The 22150-nt window shown below is 44.9% G+C and overlaps 2 protein-coding genes across 2 annotated transcripts in view; one reads left to right on the forward strand and one right to left on the reverse strand.

The window, feature by feature from the left end:
- Positions 1-6283, forward strand: part of klhl40b (kelch-like family member 40b) — an 11973-nt gene extending 5690 nt beyond the window's left edge. Inside the window, exons 4-7 of the mRNA XM_045710819.2 lie at positions 1559-1666; positions 2512-2697; positions 2896-3045; positions 4851-6283. Coding sequence (XP_045566775.1) covers positions 1559-1666; positions 2512-2697; positions 2896-3045; positions 4851-4962 — 556 coding nt within the window. The 3' untranslated portion in view covers positions 4963-6283. The remainder of the gene's footprint in view (positions 1-1558; positions 1667-2511; positions 2698-2895; positions 3046-4850) is intronic.
- Positions 6284-11709: 5426 nt separating this feature from the next.
- The window catches only part of zbtb47b (zinc finger and BTB domain containing 47b), a 119454-nt gene continuing 109013 nt past the window's right edge, over positions 11710-22150 (reverse strand). Inside the window, 2 exon segments of the mRNA XM_082970837.1 lie at positions 11710-20166; positions 20169-20537. Coding sequence (XP_082826963.1) covers positions 20117-20166; positions 20169-20537 — 419 coding nt within the window. The 3' untranslated portion in view covers positions 11710-20116.

Below are 22150 nucleotides of genomic sequence, written 5' to 3' on the forward strand. Positions count from 1 at the left end.
TGACGTTTAGCAACTCGAACCTTCAGCTCCCTCCACAGATTTTCTATGGGATTAAGGTCTGGAGACTGGCTAGGCCACTCCAGGACCTTAATGTGCTTCTTCTTGAGCCACTCCTTTGTTGCCTTGGCCATGTGTTTTTGGTCATTGTCATGCTGGAATACCCATCCACGACCCATTTTCAATGCCCTGGCTGAGGGAAGGAGGTTCTCACCCAAGATTTGACGGTACATGGCCCCGTCCATCGTCCCTTTGATGCGGTGAAGTTGTCTTGTCCCCTTAGCAGAAAAACACCCCCAAAGCATAATGTTTCCACCTCCATGTTTGACGGTGGGGATGGTGTTCTTGGGGTCATAGGCAGCATTCCTCCTCCTCCAAACACGGCGAGTTGAGTTGATGTCAAAGAGCTCCATTTTGGTCTCATCTGACCACAACACTTCACCCAGTTGTCCTCTGAATCATTCAGATGTTCATTGGCAAACTTCAGATGGGCATGTATGTGTGCTTTCTTGAGCAGGGGGACCTTGCGGGCACTGCAGGATTTCAGTCCTTCACGGCGTAGTGTATTACCAATTGTTTTCTTGGGGACTATGGTCCCAGCTGCCTTGAGATCATTGACATAATCCTCCCGTGTAGTTCTGGGCTGATTCCTCACCGTTCTCATGATCATTGCAACCCCACGAGGTGAGATCTTGCATGGAGCCCCAGGCCGAGGGAGATTGATAGTTCTTTTGTGTTTCTAACATTTGCGAATAATCACACCAACTGTTGTCAACTTCTCACCAAGCTACTTGGCGATGGACTTGTAGCCCATTCCAGCCTTGTGTAGGTCTACAATCTTGTCCCTGACATCCTTGGAGAGCTCTTTGGTCTTGGCCATGGTGGAGAGTTTGGAATCTGATTGATTGATTGCTTCTGTGGACAGGTGTCTTTTATACAGGTAACAAACTGAGATTAGGAGCACTCCCTTTAAGAGTGTGCTCCTAATCTCAGCTCGTTACCTGTATAAAAGACACCTGGGAGCCAGAAATCTTTCTGATTGAGAGGGGATCAAATACTTATTTCCCTCATTGAAATGCAAATCACTTTATAACATTTTTGACATGTGTTTTTCTGGATTTTTTTGTTGTTATTCTGTCTCTCACTGTTCAAATAAACCTACCATTAAAATTATAGACTGATCATTTCTTTGTCAGTGGGCAAACGTACAAAATCAGCAGGGGATCAAATACTTTTTTCCCCTCACTGTATATAGACTTTTCTATTGTGTTATTGACTGTATGTTTGGTTTATCCCATGTGTAACTCTGTGTTGTTTTTTGTGTCGCACTGCTTTGTTTTATCTTGGCCAGATCGCAATTGCAAATGAGAACTTGTTCTCAACTGGCCATCCTGGTTAAATAAAGGCGAAATAAAATTAATAAATAAAAAAAACAGAGAAATGAATCCCAACACAGTGGAAGAGTCATTCAACCTGCTGCCTCAGAGGAGTGATGTAATAAGGACGTTGTGAAAGCTAGGTTTAGAATGTAGTCTGAGCTCTCTGTGTTTATCCTCCTTAGGTCTTTTAAATGGGGCGAGTCTGACCCCATACCATACCCCGTCTACGGCCACGCTACTGTGTCTCACAACGGACTTATCTACGTGATCGGAGGAAAGTCGGATAACAAGTGAGTTATTAACGCGATACTGCGTTCTCTTCCACACTGTTGGTGTACATCTCAGTCACGGTGTAGAGCTCAGTCACGGTGTAGAGCTCAGTCACAGCGTAGAGCTCAGTCACGGGATAGAGCTCAGTCACGGTGTAGATCTCAATCAGGGGTATAGAGCTCAGTCACGGTGTAGAGCTCAGTCACGGTGTAGAGTTCAGTCACGGTGTACAGCTCAGTCACAGTGTAGAGCTCAGTCACAGTGTAGAGCTCAGTCACGGTGTAGAGCTCAGTCACGGTGTAGAGCTCAGTCACGGTGTAGAGCTCAGTCACAGTGTAGAGCTCAGTCACAGTGTAGCGCTCAGTCACGGTGTAGAGTTCAGTCACGGTGTACAGCTCAGTCACGGTGTAGAGCTCAGTCACGGTGTACAGCTCAGTCACAGTGTAGAGCTCAGTCATGGGGTACAGCTCAGTTAGGACAGTATGATCAATAACAACCACTACTACTATTACTACTGCTGCTACTACTAGGATGTGTGTCTGTCCTGTAGGAAGGTGATGAAGAGGATGTGTGTCTGTCCTGTAGGAAGGTGATGAAGAGGATGTGTGTCTGTCCTGTAGGAAGGTGATGAAGAGGATGTGTGTCTGTCCTGTAGGAAGGTGATGAAGAGGATGTGTGTCTGTCCTGTAGGAAGGTGATGAAGAGGATGTGTGTCTGTCCTGTAGGAAGGTGATGAAGAGGATGTGTGTCTGTCCTGTAGGAAGGTGATGAAGAGGATGTGTGTCTGTCCTGTAGGAAGGTGATGAAGAGGATGTGTGTCTGTCCTGTAGGAAGGTGATGAAGAGGATGTGTGTCTGTCCTGTAGGAAGGTGATGAAGAGGATGTGTGTGTACTATGCCCAGCGGTTTGAGTGGAAGGAGCTGGCTCCGATGCAGCTGGCCCGCTCTCTGTTTGGAGCCACCGTCCATAAAGACAAGATCTACGTAGCAGCAGGCGTCACAGACACCGGCCTGACGGACACCGTGGAGGTTTACGACATCAATACCAACAAGTCAGTAGCAGGCCTGCAGCCTCAAAGTGTGTGTGTGTGTGTGCGTGCGTGTGTGTGTGACAGACTTCATGGAGGTCTAGAATATTAACACCAACAAGTCAGATTTCACTGTGCTGCCAACATATTCTCTCTGGGAGCTGATGGTGATTGAAGCCAACCGTGTACAGGGCCTGATTTACCCATAATCCATGTCTCCAGGTGGTCAGACTTCGTGGAGTTCCCTCAGGGTCGTAGCTCGCTCAGTCTGGCGTCGGTGGCCGGGGGTCTCTACGCTGTTGGAGGCTTCGCCATGATGCCCAGCGAGGACAAGGAGGAACTCCTCCCCAAGGAAATGAATGACATCTGGAGGTGAGGACCTCACTGACGTTGGGTTGGAGGTAGGGAAGGTCAGGGCTATGGTTGGATGCAGGGAAGGTCAGGGCTAGGGTTGGAGGTAGGGAAGGTCAGGGCTATGGTTGGAGGCAGGGAAGGTCAGGGCTAGGGTTGGAGGCGAGGGAAGATCAGGGCTATGGTTGGAGGTAGGGAAGGTCAGGGCTATGGTTGGAGGCAGGGAAGGTCAGGGCTAGGGTTGGAGGCGAGGGAAGGTCAGGGCTATGGTTGGATGCAGGGAAGGTCAGGGCTAGGGTTGGAGGTAGGGAAGGTCAGGGCTATGGTTGGAGGTAGGGAAGGTCAGGGCTATGGTTGGAGTTAGGGAAGGTCAGGGCTAGGGTTGGAGTTAGGGAAGGTCAGGGCTATGGTTGGAGGCGAGGGAAGGTCAGGGCTAGGGTTGGAGGTAAGGAAGGTCAGGGCTATGGTTGGAGGTAGGGAAGGTCAGGGCTAGGGTTGGAGGTAGGGAAGGTCAGGGCTAGGGTTGAAGGCAGGGAAGGTCAGGGCTAGGGTTGGAGGTAGGGAAGGTCAGGGCTATGGTTGGAGGCAGGGAAGGTCAGGGCTATGGTTGGAGGCAGGGAAGGTCAGGGCTATGGTTGGAGGCAGGGAAGATCAGGGCTATGGTTGAAGGCAGGGAAGGTCAGGGCTATGGTTGAAGGCAGGGAAGGTCAGGGCTAGGTTGGAGGCAGGGAAGGTCAGGGCTATGGTTGGAGGCAAGGAAGGTCAGGGCTATGGTTGGAGGCAGGGAAGATCAGGGCTATGGTTGAAGGCAGGGAAGGTCAGGGCTATGGTTGGAGGCAGGGAAGGTCAGGGCTAGGTTGGAGGCGAGGGAAGGTCAGGGCTATGGTTGGATGCAGGGAAGGTCAGGGCTAGGGTTGGAGGTAGGGAAGGTCAGGGCTATGGTTGGAGTTAGGGAAGGTCAGGGCTAGGGTTGGAGTTAGGGAAGGTCAGGGCTATGGTTGGAGGCGAGGGAAGGTCAGGGCTAGGGTTGGAGGTAAGGAAGGTCAGGGCTATGGTTGGAGGTAGGGAAGGTCAGGGCTATGGTTGGAGGTAGGGAAGGTCAGGGCTAGGGTTGGAGGCGAGGGAAGGTCAGGGCTATGGTTGGAGGCAGGGAAGGTCAGGGCTATGGTTGGAGGCAGGGAAGGTCAGGGCTAGGTTGGAGGCAGGGAAGGTCAGGGCTATGGTTGGAGGCAGGGAAGGTCAGGGCTATGGTTGGAGGGAGGGAAGGTCAGGGCTAGGTTGGAGGCAGGGAAGGTCAGGGCTATGGTTGGAGGCAGGGAAGGTCAGGGCTATGGTTGGAGGGAGGGAAGGTCAGGGCTATGGTTGAAGGCAAGGAAGGTCAGGGCTAGGGTTGGAGGCAGGGCAACGTCCTGTTCTGTCCTCTTACCCTACCTCCTGTTCTGTCCTCTTACCTGATGTCCTCCTGGCCTCTTACCTGACGTCTTCTTCTGTCCTGTTATCTGATGTCCTGTTCTGTGCTCTTACCTGACACCCTGTTCTGTCCTCTTACCTAACATCCTCTTCTTACCTCTTACCTAACATCCTGTTCTTTCCTCTTACCTGACATTCTGTCCTGTCCTCTTACCTGACATTCTGTCCTGTCCTCTTACCTGACATTCTGTCCTGTCCTCTTACCTGACATTCTGTCCTGTCCTCTTACCTGACATTCTGTCCTGTCCTCTTACCTGACATCCTGTTCTGTCCTCTTACCTGACATCCTGTTCTGTCCTCTTACCTGACATCCTCTTCTTTCCTCTTTCCTGATGTCTTGTCCTGTCCTCCTGCAGGTATGACGAGGGGGAAAGGAAGTGGGTGGGTGTTCTGAGGGAGATCCAATACGCCTCTGGGGCCACCATCTTGGGGGCACGACTCAACACGCTTCGACTCACCAAGATGTAACACTCCTCAACACCATGAGACTCACTAAGATGTAACACTCCTCAACACGCTTCGACTCACCAAGATGCAACACTCCTCAACACCATGAGACTCACCAAGTTGTAAAGATGTTCCATTTTTCACAGTGCCACCTGTTCCAACCCATATGACATGTGTTATTTGATCAATTCTGTTGTGTTTGACCTGGAGGGAGTTTATGGTGTCTCACGAGCGGCGCAGGCAGCAGTCTAAGGCACTGGATTTCAGTGCTTGAGGCATCACTACAGACCCGGGTTCGATCCCAAGCTGTGTTACAACTGTCCGTGACCGGGAATCCCGTAGGGCGGCGCACAATTGGCCCAGCATCGTCCGGGTTAGGGGAGGGTTTGGCCGGGGGGGGCTTTACTTGGCTCATCACGCTCTAGCGACTCCTTGTGGCGGACCGGGCGCCTGCAGGCTGACCACGGTTATCAGTTAAATGATGTTTCCTCCCGACACATTGGTGCAGCTGGCTTCCAGGTTAAGTTTCTTAGAGGACGCATGACTCAACTTTTGCCTCTCCCAAGCCCGTTGGGGAGTTGCAGCGATGAGAAAAAAAATAGTAATTGGATCACAATTGGATATCACAAAATTGGGGAGAAAAAGGGGTTAAAATACTAACAAAAATATATATATATAGTACCAGTCAAAAGTTTGGACACACCTACTCATTCAAGGGTTTTTCTTTATTTTTACTCTTCTACACAGTAGCAAAATAGTGAAGACAACAAAACAATGCAATAACATATATGGAATCATATAGTAAGCAAAACATTTTAAAAATATCAAAATATATTTTATATTCGAGATTCTTCATAGTAGCCATCTTTTGCCTTGATGACAGCTTTGCACACTCTTGGCATTCTCTCAACCAGCTTCACCTGGAATGCTTTTCCAACCGTCTTGAAGGAGTTCCCAGATATGCTGCTTTTCCTTCACTCTGCGGTCCAACTCATCCCAAACCATCTCAATTGGGTTGAAGTCGAGTGATTGTGGAGGCCTGGTCAATCACTCTCCTTCCTGGTCAAATAGCCCTTACATTTACATTTACGTCATTTAGCAGACGCTCTTATCCAGAGCGACTTACAAATTGGAGGTGTGCTGGGTCGATTTCCTGTTGAATAACAAATGATAGTCCCAATAAGTGGAAACCAGATGGGATGATGTATCACTGCGGAATACTGTGGTAGCCATGCTGGTTAAGTTGGACTTGAATTCTAAATAAATCACGGACAGTGTCACCAGAAAGCACCCCCACACCTCCTCCTCCATGCTTCACTGTGGAAACCAAAAAAGAAAAACCCTGGAATGAGTAGAAGTGCCCAAACTTTTGACTGGTACTGTACATACATATATATTTCTAATTAAACGTTTTTTTTTAAATAAAAATAAATATATATATACACACAAAACAGCATATCTGTTATAGTACAGCTTGAAAGACTGGAATGTAAATGTTGAGTGGCTTAACTGCAGGTAAATTGTTTGTTTTAATATTCAATAAAAAAAAGTAAAAACACCACAGGAGCTGCACCTCTTCCAACACCACAACAAATATAGAGGACTCTATTATTAACACGTCTAGAGGACTCTATTATCAACACATCTAGAGGACTCTATTATCAACACATCTAGAGGACTCTATTATCAACACATCTAGAGGACTCTATTATCAACACATATAGAGGACTCTATTATTAACACATCTAGAGGACTCTATTATTACAACACGTCTAGAGGACTCTATTATTACAACACATCTAGAGGACTCTATTATCAACACATCTAGAGGTCTCTATTATTAACACGTCTAGAGGACTCTATTATCAACACATCTAGAGGTCTCTATTATTAACACGTCTAGAGGACTCTATTATCAACACATCTAGAGGACTCTATTATTACAACACATCTAGAGGACTCTATTATTACAACACATCTAGAGGACTCTATTATCAACACATCTAGAGGACTCTATTATCAACACATCTAGAGGACTCTATTATTACAACACATCTAGAGGACTCTATTATCAACACATCTAGAGGACTCTATTATCAACACATCTAGAGGACTCTATTATCGACACATCTAGAGGACTCTTATCAACACATCTAGAGGACTCTATTATCAACACATCTAGAGGACTCTCATTATCTAACACGTCTAGAGGACTCTATTATCAACACATCTAGAGGACTCTATTATCAACACATCTAGAGGACTCTATTATCAACACATCTAGAGGACTCTATTATCAACACATCTAGAGGACTCTATTATCAACACATCTAGAGGACTCTATTATCAACACATCTAGAGGACTCTATTATTACAACACATCTAGAGGACTCTATTATTACAACACGTCTAGAGGACTCTATTATCAACACATCTAGAAGACTCTATTATCAACACATCTAGAGGACTCTATTACAACACATCTAGAGGACTCTATTATCGACACGTCTAGAGGACTCTATTATCAACACATCTAGAGGACTCTATTATCAACACATCTAGAGGACTCTATTATCAACACATCTAGAGGACTCTATTATCAACACATCTAGAGGACTCTATTATCAACACATCTAGAGGACTCTATTATTAACACGTCTAGAGGACTCTATTATCAACACATCTAGAGGACTCTATTATCAACACATCTAGAGGACTCTATTATTACAACACGTCTAGAGGACTCTATTATCAACACATCTAGAGGACTCTATTATCAACACATCTAGAGGACTCTATTATCAACACATCTAGAGGACTCTATTATTACAACACGTCTAGAGGACTCTATTATCAACACATCTAGAGGACTCTATTATCAACACATCTAGAGGACTCTATTATCAACACATCTAGAGGACTCTATTATCAACACATCTAGAGGACTCTATTATCAACACATCTAGAGGTCTCTATTATTAACACGTCTAGAGGACTCTATTATCAACACATCTAGAGGACTCTACTGTGATGCCCTCTGGTACCCCCCCAAACTCGCTGTGTCCAAATCAACTCCTCTGAGTTTAACAGAGTTTAATTCACATATAATGCTAGCAGTTCACGAGAGCATATGTAGAGCAGACTTCTGGAGTGGGGAAAGAATTAATGCTTTTCACTGTGTAGATACATTGTGTGAATTAAAACTGTCAAATTGAAGATAAACCATCTGTGTTATTGTTGATTCATTAAATGTCCATCAGCTGTGACACTTGTAAATCCCTCGGTATGACACAGCAGCCAGATGAGAACTGGGTCACCTTCAGTTTCCAATGTTGTGATCGTTTGCAGATAGAAATGCCACAAATAGAGCCAATATGATTCCTTGGTCAACATGTCAGAGAGGCGTGTTTGTTCTACATAACATATTTCTGTCTGAAGGTTCCAAGGTGTTGTGTCATTGCTGAACGCGCCCCTGGGTTCAGCGAGAGTAGTACTGGTGCTTCTACAGCTGCATTGCTTGCTGTTTGGGGGTTTTAGGCTGGGTTTCTGTACAGCACTTTGAGATATCAGCTGATGTAAGAAGGGCTATATAAATACATTTGATTTGATACTGGTCCTACAGAGGGCAGTCTTTACAGCTGCTACACCAGCGGTATCAACACAGTATAGAAGAATAGCAGCCAGTGGATGCCGTCAATAAAAAAATTACATTCATTTCAAACATTCAATTCAAACATTAGATACAGAACGAAAAACATTTAATTCAAACATCACTCCTCTCTACGCACAGAAATAACAACATTAAACAGTTTTTTTTTGTTGAATAATATATCTATATTGTTTAATATTGAATTAGTCTCCTGTGTTACACATTATAAACACGAACCGATTGGATACATGTAATGTTACTAGCACCTCTAGACACTACAGTGCTCGTTGTTTAAGTATGGTGTTTATATAGCTAGCCCATACAACTACTGTATAGTCATGGTCTATGTAGACCAGTCTACTAAGACATTGGGTTTACACTGTAATGTATAGAATCAACGAATGGGTAGACACACTATGACTGGTTTTAATGCAGCAGTAGGAAGCGGTAGTTTAGGTACATGAAAACCTTTAAAGTGTTCAAGGAGAAGATGCTTTTTCCAACTTTGATTCGGGGGATAATTACATTGTTGATTTCCTATCGTGATAAATGTAGGCCTTTCTTTTCCCTCAGAACTGGACCTTTACTAGACCCACTAAACCCCCAACCTTACATGTGCAGAACCACCAACCTCTCTTACTTTGAAACATTTGATTTAAACACTAGAACAGACCGTAAGGAAACAATGACTCTCTATTGTGAAAACATTAAATCTGTCTTCATAAGCCTTAATATACACACGGTCTTCTCACCAGCCAGAAGGAACATAGAAAAGTAAATTCCCCAGAGGTCGAAATTCAAACCACTTTACTTCTAGCTGAAGGCGGCCACAGAATCAACCCTACTGGACTACATCCTCCATCTTTTAGCTTATCCCAAGAACTACAAATCCCAACGGGCTTTATAAAAACACTCAACGTTCCTGCCCTAACCAATCTGGCCAGCTGGACCTGCCTGGTTTCACTTTTTGACAAACATTTGCTTTTTTAATTATTATTTTTTTTATAATGAACGCAGAACGCAAACAATCACACTTCTGAGAACCAACTCATCAGTTCCAACATGCCCTGGTTTAAGGACATGTTAACTAAACAACCTTTTAAAATGTCCCTTCTCTTTCCTTTGAGTGTAACATATACATTATCACGTTAGACGTGATCACACAGATTCAAAGCATTTGATCAATTAACAGGGTTGGCCAGTAAGTGCTGTTTTCATGGAAAAACCTTAAACATACTCACACAATTAAAGACCTAGTTCCCGTTACCCACAATCCTTCAGTTCTGATACTAGGGATCCTTATCCCTCTCCAATGGCAACACAGCACTGAAAACTCTTTAAGATACAGTAAATATATTGATTGTGAGCCAATCAAGCACCGATCTATCACCAAGCATCTTAGAGTACTTGGATGGATGTGGCACAAAGACAAATAGAGAGATGGCTGTAAAGTACTGCTCTCTGTCTAACAGTACCTATTCAATACTACTTTCTCTTGTTACTCGTTTGGCTAATGATGTCCATTTCCACATCATTCTGATGTAAGGTTGCAACGTTCCAGGAACTTTCAATACATTCTCCGATTTTCTAGAAATCCTGGCTGGAGGATCCTGGAAGGTTGCAACCGTATTCTGACCCAAAGTGCTTATACCAGTAGTACCACCACTACCATTCCACCTTAACCAATACCCACTAACCAACCCTAACTAACCCAATACCCACCAACCAGCCCTAACTAACCCAATACCCACCAACCAGCCCGAACTAACCCAATACCCACCCACCAACCAACCCTAACTAACCCAATACCCACTCAACCAACCCTAACTAACCCAATACCCACCAACCAGCCCTAACTAACCCAATACCCACCAACCAACCAACCCTAACTAACCCAATACCCACCAACCAGCCCTAACTAACCCAATACCCACCAACCAGCCCTAACTAACCCAATACCCACCAACCAGCCCTAACTAACCCAATACCCACCCACCAACCAACCCTAACTAACCCAATACCCACTAACCAGCCCTAACTAACCCAATACCCACCAACCAACCAACCCTAACTAACCCAATACCCACCAACCAGCCCTAACTAACTCAATACCCACTAACCAGCCCTAACTAACCCAATACCCACCAACCAACCCTAACTAACCCAATACCCACCAACCAACCCTAACTAACCCAATACCCACTAACCAGCCCTAACTAACCCAATACCCACCAACCAGCCCTAACTAACCCAATACCCACCAACCAGCCCTAACTAACTCAATACCCACCAACCAGCCCTAACTAACCCAATACCCACTAACCAGCCCTAACTAACCCAATACCCACCAACCAGCCCTAACTAACCCAATACCCACCAACCAGCCCTAACTAACCCAATACCCACCAACCAGCCCTAACTAACCCAATACCCACCCACCAACCAACCCTAACTAACCCAATACCCACCAACCAGCCCTAACTAACCCAATACCCACCAACCAGCCCTAACTAACCCAATACCCACCAACCAACCCTAACTAACCCAATACCCACTAACCAGCCCTAACTAACCCAATACCCACCAACCAGCCCTAACTAACCCAATACCCACTAACCAGCCCTAACTAACCCAATACCCACCAACCAGCCCTAACTAACCCAATACCCACCAACCAGCCCTAACTAACCCAATACCCACTAACCAGCCCTAACTAACCCAATACCCACTAACCAGCCCTAACTAACCCAATACCCACCAACCAGCCCTAACTAACCCAATACCCACTAACCAGCCCTAACTAACCCAATACCCACCAACCAGCCCTAACTAACCCAATACCCACCAACCAGCCCTAACTAACCCAATACCCACTAACCAGCCCTAACTAACCCAATACCCACTAACCAGCCCTAACTAACCCAATACCCACCAACCAGCCCTAACTAACCCAATACCCACTAACCAGCCCTAACTAACCCAATACCCACCAACCAACCCTAACTAACCCAATACCCACTAACCAGCCCTAACTAACCCAATACCCACCAACCAACCCTAACTAACCCAATACCCACCAACCAACCCTAACTAACCCAATACCCACAACCAGCCCTAACTAACCCAATACCCACCAACCAGCCCTAACTAACCCAATACCCACTAACCAGCCCTAACTAACCCAATACCCACCAACCAGCCCTAACTAACCCAATACCCACCAACCAGCCCTAACTAACCCAATACCCACCAACCAGCCCTAACTAACCCAATACCCACCAACCAACCCTAACTAACCCAATACCCACCCACCAACCAACCCTAACTAACCCAATACCCACTAACCAACCCTAACTAACCCAATACCCACCAACATCACATTCAGTTCCAGGGCATCTCATTTTCATCAACTATCTATACAGATATAACAGAATCTACTATAGACATAGACCCATAGATAATATAACAGAATCTACTATAGAGATAGACCCATAGATAGTATAACAGAATCTACTATAGAGATAGACCCATAGATAGTATAACAGAATCTACTATAGAGATAGACCCATAGATAGTATAACAGAATCTACTATAGAGATAGACCCATAGATAGTATAACAGAATCTACTATAGAGATAGCCCCATAGATAATATAACAGAATCTACTATAGAGATAGTATAACAGAATCTACTATAGAGATAGACCCATAGATAATATAACAGCTACTATTGTCTATTGACGGGGAACATGTCAGGGAAGTCCCACAGTACTCTGGAGGTAATTATATAGTTTTACATCTCCTCCTCTTCTCTCCTGCTCTTCCAGGGCCAGACTACTACTAACTTTCTACATTTCAGCACAGTTTTATAATGCTATTCTATACATTTTGTCATGAGACAGTTAAAACATTTTCCCGTTTTAAAGCATTTTTCCTGCAACTGCACATTTTTCCATGGTGCAAAGAGAAAAATGTGCAGTTTTAAAGCTAATTTCCTGCTATTCTACACATTTTTGCCATTGTGAAGCCAAAGATTGCACATTTTGGGGAGACAATATGTTTGCTATGATTGCGTTTAAACCAAGTTTATACAGAGCTAGGTTTGGGATTAGCGCATTAGATTACAGGTATACAAATTCTCCAGAGTTCTATCTAATACACTATAAAAAAATATATATATATATAAAAAAGAAGTTGTTTCAACTAAATATCATTACGTAACTGGTTCCACGGACTTCTATTTGTCTTTACTCAACTTTGAATTTGAGTTGAATGCTGTGAACCAAGGGGTTGTGAGTTGAAATCCTAGGCGAGGACATGTGGAATATTAAGTACTGTATAAATGAACATGTACAATGTAATCGTGTATGCCAACGTGTGTCAAATATGTCCGTTGAAAACATTTGTATGTTATTTAAAGCTCTGTGTTTGTAACTAGTTCCACAGTTTTTTTGTTAGGTAAGATGCCCAGATAAGAATTTATAGTTGAATGAACATACGAGACAATTTGAGCAAACACATATTTTTTTTAAGTCAGCAACATTTTTGCTTACATTTTCTCATGTTGGAGCTAAGTTTGGGCCAACTAAAATGTTTTAAGTTCAGGTAACACTTTTGACCGAAAAGTTGAGTAAACTAGTGGAACCAATTACACTGTATTTTCTTCATAAGGAATAATTCACCTTTCTCCAATTTTTCTAAACTGTTTCTCAGATAGTAGCCCACTGAGTAGATAAGACTGGTTTTTCTTAACAGCATTTCAAAAATGTGAGATTTTATAGATTTCGGGCTAGCGTCAGTGATGTCATCAGTGGTGGAAAAAGTACCCAATTTTCACACTTGAGTAAAAGTAAAAATACCTTAATAGAAAATTACTCAAGTAAAAGTGAAAGTCCCCCAGTAAAATACTACTTGAGTAAAAGTCTAAAAGTATTTGGTTTAAAAAAAATACTGAAGTATCAAAAGTAAAAGTACGAATAATAAAATAATTCCTTATATTAAGCAAACCAGACGGCACAAATTTTTTGTTTTTCTAAAATGTATGGATAGCCAGGGGGCACACTCCAACACTCAATACATAATTTACAAACAAAGCATGTGTGTTTAGTGAGTCCTCCAGATCAGAGGCATTAGGGATAACCAGAGATGTTCTCTGTTTAGTGAGTCCTCCAGATCAGAGGCAGTAGGGATGACCAGGGATGTTCTCTGTTTAGTGAGTCCTCCAGATCAGAGGCAGTAGGGATGACCAGGGATGTTCTCTGTTTAGTGAGTCCTCCAGATCAGAGGCATTAGGGATAACCAGAGATGTTCTCTGTTTAGTGAGTCCGCCAGATCAGAGGCAGTAGGGATGACCAGGGATGTTCTCTGTTTAGTGAGTCCTCTAGATCAGAGGCAGTAGGGATAACCAGAGATGTTCTCTGTTTAGTGAGTCCTCCAGATCAGAGGCATTAGGGATAACCAGGGATGTTTTCTTGATAAGTGTGTGAATTGGACCATTTTCTGTCCTGCTAAGCATTTAAAATGTAATGAGTAATTTGGGTGTCAGGGAAAATTTATGGAGTAAAAAGTACATTATTTTCTTTAGGAACATAGTGAAGTAAAAGTAGTAAAAAATATAAATAGTAAAGTAAAGAAACTCCCCAAAAAACTACTTAAGTATTTTTACTTCAGTACTTTCCACCACTTGAAAAGAGCAGGAATAGGCTTTTGTAGGCTACAATCCAAGGCCCTGTACAGTGGTTTCTGGCCATCAGCAATAGACGAAAAGTCAGATAAATGTCTCTCCACTTTACTTCCTACTTTGGGAATCTCAAGCTGATTGGCTGATTGTTCATTTATTCAGGGTCAGATTGACTGTTTCACAACTTTACTCATCCGTCTCTGGTAGTTACACACACACACACACACACACACACACACACACACACACACACACACACACACATACACACACACACACACACACACACACACACGTCTCTGGTAGTTACATACACACACGCGCACTTTACTACATTCTCCTTTGCACTGCAAAATTGACTGGCTAGTCATTACCTTTCCATTGTGACTGGCTAGTCATTACCTTTCCATTGTGACTGGCTAGTCATTACCTTTCCATTGTGACTGGCTAGTCATTACCTTTCCATTGTGACTGGCTAGTCATTACCTTTCTATTGTGACTGGCTAGTCATTACCTTTCCATTGTGACTGGCTAGTCATTACCTTTCCATTGTGACTGGCTAGTCATTACCTTTCCATTGTGACTGGCTAGTCATTACCTTTCCATTGTGACTGGCTAGTCATTACCTTTCTATTGTGACTGGCTAGTCATTACCTTTCCAATGTGACTGGCTAGTCATTACCTTTCTATTGTGACTGGCTAGTCATTACCTTTCCATTGTGACTGGCTAGTCATTACCTTTCCATTGTGACTGGCTAGTCATTACCTTTCCATTGTGACTGGCTAGTCATTACGTTTCCATTGTGACTGGCTAGTCATAACCTTTCCATTGTGACTGGCTAGTCATTACCTTTCCATTGTGACTGGCTAGTCATTACCTTTCCATTGTGACTGGCTAGTCATTACCTTTCTATTGTGACTGGCTAGTCATTACCTTTCCATTGTGACTGGCTAGTCATTACCTTTCCATTGTGACTGGCTAGTCATTACCTTTCCATTGTGACTGGCTAGTCATTACCTTTCCATTGTGACTGGCTAGTCATAACCTTTCCATTGTGACTGGCTAGTCATTACCTTTCCATTGTGACTGGCTAGTCATTACCTTTCCATTGTGACTGGCTAGTCATTACCTTTCTATTGTGACTGGCTAGTCATTACCTTTCCATTGTGACTGGCTAGTCATTACCTTTCCATTGTGACTGGCTAGTCATTACCTTTCCATTGTGACTGGCTAGTCATTACCTTTCCATTGTGACTGGCTAGTCATAACCTTTCCATTGTGACTGGCTAGTCATTACCTTTCCATTGTGACTGGCTAGTCATTACCTTTCCATTGTGACTGGCTAGTCATTACCTTTCTATTGTGACTGGCTAGTCATTACCTTTCCATTGTGACTGGCTAGTCATTACCTTTCCATTGTGACTGGCTAGTCATTACCTTTCCATTGTGACTGGCTAGTCATTACCTTTCCATTGTGACTGGCTAGTCTTTACCTTTCTATTGTGACTGGCTAGTCATTACCTTTCCAATGTGACTGGCTAGTCATTACCTTTCCATTGTGACTGGCTAGTCATTACCTTTCCATTGTGACTGGCTAGTCATTACCTTTCCATTGTGACTGGCTAGTCATTACCTTTCCAATGTGACTGGCTAGTCATTACCTTTCTATTGTGACTGGCTAGTCATTACCTTTCCATTGCGACTGGCTAGTCATTACCTTTCCAATGTGACTGGCTAGTCATTACCTTTCTATTGTGACTGGCTAGTCATTACCTTTCCATTGTGACTGGCTAGTCATTACCTTTCCATTGTGACTGGCTAGTCATTACCTTTCCATTGTGACTGGCTAGTCATAACCTTTCCATTGCGACTGGCTAGTCATTACCTTTCCATTGTGACTGGCTAGTCATTACCTTTCCATTGTGACTGGCTAGTCATTACCTTTCCAATGTGACTGGCTAGTCATTACCTTTCCATTGTGACTGGCTAGTCAAAACCTTTCTATTGTGACTGGCTAGTCATTACCTTTCCATTGTGACTGGCTAGTCATTACCTTTCCATTGTGACTGGCTAGTCATTACCTTTCTATTGTGACTGGCTAGTCATTACCTTCTAAAACACCTTACATAATGGCATAATGTTGCCACACACAAATTACACAAACTGTCACAATTTTAACATTTAACACACAAAAAAAGAGTACATCTTAAATATCTCTAAGGTGGAAAATAAGATGCAGGACTGATTTTAGAGGCAGAGAGGGGTTTTAACAGATCAGATCAGAAGAACAGTTTGCTTCATCTTCAGTTGGCTAAGAGAATGATGGTTCTATCCAGTTGGTCTGTTCTGTTCTGATGGCTAATATAGTCCATTCACTGTGAGGAGGAGAAGAGGAGAGAGGAGGATAGAGGGAGAGGAGAAGAGAGAGACAGGACTCTGCAGGAGATGTCTGAAGAGGAGGGAAAGAGAGAAGGGAGATGAGGATGAGGAGAGAGGGCTATGCAGGAAACCTCTGGTGAGGACAGGAGAGAGACAGGGCTCTGCACGAGACGTCTGAAGATGGGGGACGGAGAGAGGAGGAGGACGATAGAGGAGGGGTGGAGAGAGAAGGGTGGGGGAGAGGAGGATGAGGAGAAGAGAGAGACAGGACTCTGCAGGAGACGTCTGAAGATGGGGGACGGAGAGAGGAGGAGGACGATAGAGGAGGGGTGGAGAGAGAAGGGTGGGGGAGAGGAGGATGAGGAGAAGAGAGAGACAGGACTCTGCAGGAGACGTCTGAAGATGGGGGACGGAGAGAGGAGGAGGACGATAGAAGAGGGGTGGAGAGAGAAGGGTGGGGGAGAGGAGGATGAGGACATCTGGCACAATATACCTCTGTTAGGACAGAGAGGTACACTTTCAGAGAGAACTCACTGTACACAGAACACCTAGAACCTTCAGTAGAGAACTCATTCCACGCAGAACACCTAGAACCTTCTGTCACACAGAAATCGTTCCACATATAACCTTCTGTAGAGAACTCATTCCCCGCAGAACACCTAGAACCTTCTGTCAGACAGAAATCGTTCCACATATAACCTTCTGTAGAGAACTCATTCCACGCAGAACACCTAGAACCTTCTGTCAGACAGAAATCGTTCCACATATAACCTTCTGTAGAGAACTCATTCCCCGCAGAACACCTAGAACCTTCAGTAGAGAACTCATTCCCCGCAGAACACCTAGAACCTTCAGTAGAGAACTCATTCCACGCAGAACACCTAGAACCTTCTGTCAGACAGAAATCGTTCCACATATAACCTTCTGTAGAGAACTCATTCCACGCAGAACACCTAGAACCTTCTGTCAGACAGAAATCGTTCCACATATAACCTTCTGTAGAGAACTCATTCCCCGCAGAACACCTAGAACCTTCTGTCAGACAGAAATCGTTCCACATATAACCTTCTGTAGAGAACTCATTCCACGCAGAACACCTAGAACCTTCTGTCACACAGAAATCGTTCCACATATAACCTTCTGTAGAGAACTCATTCCCCGCAGAACACCTAGAACCTTCTGTCAGACAGAAATCGTTCCACATATAACCTTCTGTAGAGAACTCATTCCACGCAGAACACCTAGAACCTTCTGTCAGACAGAAATCGTTCCACATATAACCTTCTGTAGAGAACTCATTCCCCGCAGAACACCTAGAACCTTCAGTAGAGAACTCATTCCCCGCAGAACACCTAGAACCTTCAGTAGAGAACTCATTCCACGCAGAACACCTAGAACCTTCTGTCAGACAGAAATCGTTCCACATATAACCTTCTGTAGAGAACTCATTCCACGCAGAACACCTAGAACCTTCTGTCAGACAGAAATCGTTCCACATATAACCTTCTGTAGAGAACTCATTCCCCGCAGAACACCTAGAACCTTCTGTCAGACAGAAATCGTTCCACATATAACCTTCTGTAGAGAACTCATTCCACGCAGAACACCTAGAACCTTCTGTCAGACAGAAATCGTTCCACATATAACCTTCTGTAGAGAACTCATTCCACGCAGAACACCTAGAACCTTCTGTAGAGAACTCATTCCACACAGACCAACTAGGGAGGAGTTTAGGCCCCAGAATTAACCCAGTAAACAGCTAGTGAATATGAGAAGGGGTTATTAATCTCACCAGTAACTAGTTTGTCTGAGGAGGTGTTAATCTGACCAATGTTACATTGTGCTACAAGCAGGGCCTTATTTAAGGGTGTTGCTTTGTGGTAAGCAGAATGAAAACAATGAAACGACAGATGTAATATATGTTGTCATTTTACATGTCCTTCTGAACTCTGAACGACCAGGGCAGAAGTGAACTATTCAACACAGTAAAACATTCCCATATTTGTAGGTGTATGCATGTATACTGTATATATGTTACAACAAGCCTCTATATGATCCTTCACCTCTTCAGACTGCAGAATCCACATAGAAACCTGGGCCAAGTTAAGATGCGATGTGGTTATATGAAGGAATCCTCCTTCCATCCATGTCACGCTCCGCTCCTGTAAATCCCCCTCCTCTCATAGATAGTCTGAGTACTTCAGGGGGTCCAGAGGGGTTGGCTGACTGGATGCTAGCAGTCTGTTAGCAGAGTGTTGTAGAGTAGATGGTTGCTAGCAGTCTGTTAGCAGAGCGTTGTAGAGTAGATGGATGCTAGCAGTCTGTTAGCAGAGTGTTGTAGAGTAGATGGATGCTAGCAGTCTGTTAGCAGAGCGTTGTAGAGTAGATGGATGCTAGCAGTCTGATCTGTTAGCAGAGTATTGTAGAGTAGATGGATGCTAGCAGTCTGTTAGCAGAGTTCTGTAGAGTAGATGGATGCTAGCAGTCTGTTAGCAGAGTATTGTAGAGTAGATGGATGCTAGCAGTCTGTTAGCAGAGCGTTGTAGAGTAGATGGATGCTAGCAGTCTGTTAGCAGAGTGTTGTAGAGTAGATGGATGCTAGCAGTCTGTTAGCAGAGTGTTGTAGAGTCGATGGATGCTAGCAGTCTGATCTGTTAGCAGAGTGTTGTAGAGTAGATGGATGCTAGCAGTCTGTTAGCAGAGTGTTGTAGAGTCGATGGATGCTAGCAGTCTGATCTGTTAGCAGAGTGTTGTAGAGTAGATGGATGCTAGCAGTCTGTTAGCAGAGCGTTGTAGAGTAGATGGATGCTAGCAGTCTGTTAGCAGAGTGTTGTAGAGTAGATGGTTGCTAGCAGTCTGTTAGCAGAGCGTTGTAGAGTAGATGGATGCTAGCAGTCTGTTAGCAGAGCGTTTTAGAGTAGATGGATGCTAGCAGTCTGTTAGCAGAGTGTTGTAGAGTCGATGGATGCTAGCAGTCTGTTAGCAGAGCGTTGTACCGTAGATGGATGCTAGCAGTCTGTTAGCAGAGTGTTGTAGAGTCGATGGATGCTAGCAGTCTGATCTGTTAGCAGAGTGTTGTAGAGTAGATGGATGCTAGCAGTCTGTTAGCAGAGTGTTGTAGAGTAGATGGATGCTAGCAGTCTGATCTGTTAGCAGAGTGTTGTAGAGTAGATGGATGCTAGCAGTCTGATCTGTTAGCAGTGTATTGTAGAGTAGATGGATGCTAGCAGTCTGTTAGCAGAGTGTTGTAGAGTAGATGGATGCTAGCAGTCTGATCTGTTAGCAGAGTGTTGTAGAGTAGATGGATGCTAGCAGTCTGTTAGCAGAGTGTTGTAGAGTAGATGGATGCTAGCAGTCTGTTAGCAGAGTGTTGTTGAGTAGATGGTATGCTAGCAGTCTGTTAGCAGAGTGTTGTAGAGTAGATGGATGCTAGCAGTCTGATCTGTTAGCAGAGCGGAGTGCGTTAGCTAGATGTCGGAGCCCATCCTGCCAGAGAAGAGGGGTGGAGGAGGGGGAGGTGGGGCGCGGGGGTGTGGGGCAGCCCCCCTAGGGAGTGGATCAGAGGGAGGGAGTGGGGCGTGGCATGGTGGTGCATTGCCCCCGGGAGCACCGCCCCTAAAACCACCTGACCAATCGCAGCAGGGTCCGCAGAAACAGTCGGGGAGGGGGGGTCGACGCCCAGCGAGTCGTTGTTGTCGGTTCCCGCGGGGTTGCTGACCCGGATGCACTTCTCCTTGTGGGCCTTGAGCATGTTGGAGAAACGGAACCTCTGACCACACACCTCGCAGGGGTACGGCTTCTCCCCCGTATGGGTCCGACGGTGGCGCTTCATGTTGGGACGACTGGTGAAACTCTTCCCACAGATCTCACAGATATACGGCTTCTCTCCTAAGAAGGAGGGAAGGAGGGAGAACACACATTATGGACTAGCACAACAAAGACAAAAAAAGACAAAAAAACCCCACTAGAATTAGATACTAAGTTGAAGCTGACGGAAACACAAGTCAACACAAACACAAATCACAAAAGACAGCTAGCTAGCGCTAACAGTCCGTATCTGGATAATATGTGTGAAATGGTTGATAATGTATGTGATATCAACAGAGAAGTATATTTTCTGGGTGATTTAAATATTGACTGGCTCTCATCAAGCTGCCCACTCAAGAAAAATCTTCAAACTGTAACCAGTGCCTGCAACGTGGTTCAGGTTCAATCTTTACTAATTACTAACGCTGAAGAAATCTGCCCTAAAGAATGTGGTGACCCGGGGTTTGGATGTAGCCCTCACTCCGGCTGAGCACACCAAGACAGTCGTGTAGTGGGCACGACAAAACCTATTCCCCCTCAGGAGACTGAAAAGATTTGGCATGGGTCCTCAGATCCTCAAAAGGTTCTACAGCTGCACCATCGAGAGCATCCTGACTGGTTGCATCACTGCCTGGTATGGAAACTGCTCGGCCTCCGACTGCAAGGCACTATAGAGGGTAGTGCATATGGCCCAGTACATCACCGGGGCCAAGCTTCCTGCCATCCAGGACCTCTACACCAGGTGGTGTCAGAGGAAGGCCCTAAAAATTGTCAAAGACTCCAGCCACCCTAGTCATAGACTGTTATCTCTGCTACCGCACGGCAAGCAAGTCTAGGTCCAAGAGGCTCCTAAACAGCTTCTACCACCAAGCCATAAGACTCCTGAACAGCGAATCAAATGGCCACCCAGACTATTTGCATTGCCCCCCCCCCCCCCAGCCACCCTCTCCTGTATATAGCCCCGCTATTGTTATTTACGGCTGCTCTAAGTTGTTATTCTTATTGCTTACTTTTTTTGGGGGGGGTATTTTCATAAAACTGCATTGTTGGTTAAGGGCTTATAAGTAAGCATTTCACTGTAAGGACTACACCTGTTGTATTCGGCGGTCTATACAGCTGATTCTGGATCGGAGGGAGCAGGGGGCCATAAAGGCAGGAAGTCGTCGTGAAAGTAAAACAGGACCTTCGCCTTCGACACCAGCATCAGCAGAGTCAAAGGTGGAGCCGGGGGAATTACCAGAACGGGAGGTCGAGGGAAGTGTGATTAAACATGAACTTCTACCAACCTCCTCCTTTGATGTCCTTCTGGAAGATAACAACAAGGACTGGGGGTTTGGGGAGGGGGAGTCCAGGATGGACCAGATGTAACCGGTTTTGAAAGAAGAGTTGTGTAGGGGAATATGACAGCGGGCTAGGGTCAGTCTGTTATGTCTGGAGTATTTCTCCTGTCTCATCCGGTGTCCTGTGTGAATTTAAGTATGCTCCCTCTAATTCTCTCCTTCCTGGAGGACCTGAGTCCTGGGACCATGTCTTAGGACTACCTGGCATGATAACTCCTTGCTGTCCCCAGTCCACCTGGTCGTGCTGCTGCTTCAGTTTTAACTGTTCTGCCTGCGGCTATGGAACCCTGACCTGTTCACCTGGCATGCTACCTTGTCCCAGACCTGCTGTTTTCGACTCTCTCTCTACCGCAC

Source organism: Salmo salar, chromosome 29 (assembly GCF_965601325.2).
Source record: "Salmo salar chromosome 29, fSalSal1, whole genome shotgun sequence".
In the NCBI taxonomy this organism is placed as follows: domain Eukaryota; kingdom Metazoa; phylum Chordata; class Actinopteri; order Salmoniformes; family Salmonidae; genus Salmo; species Salmo salar.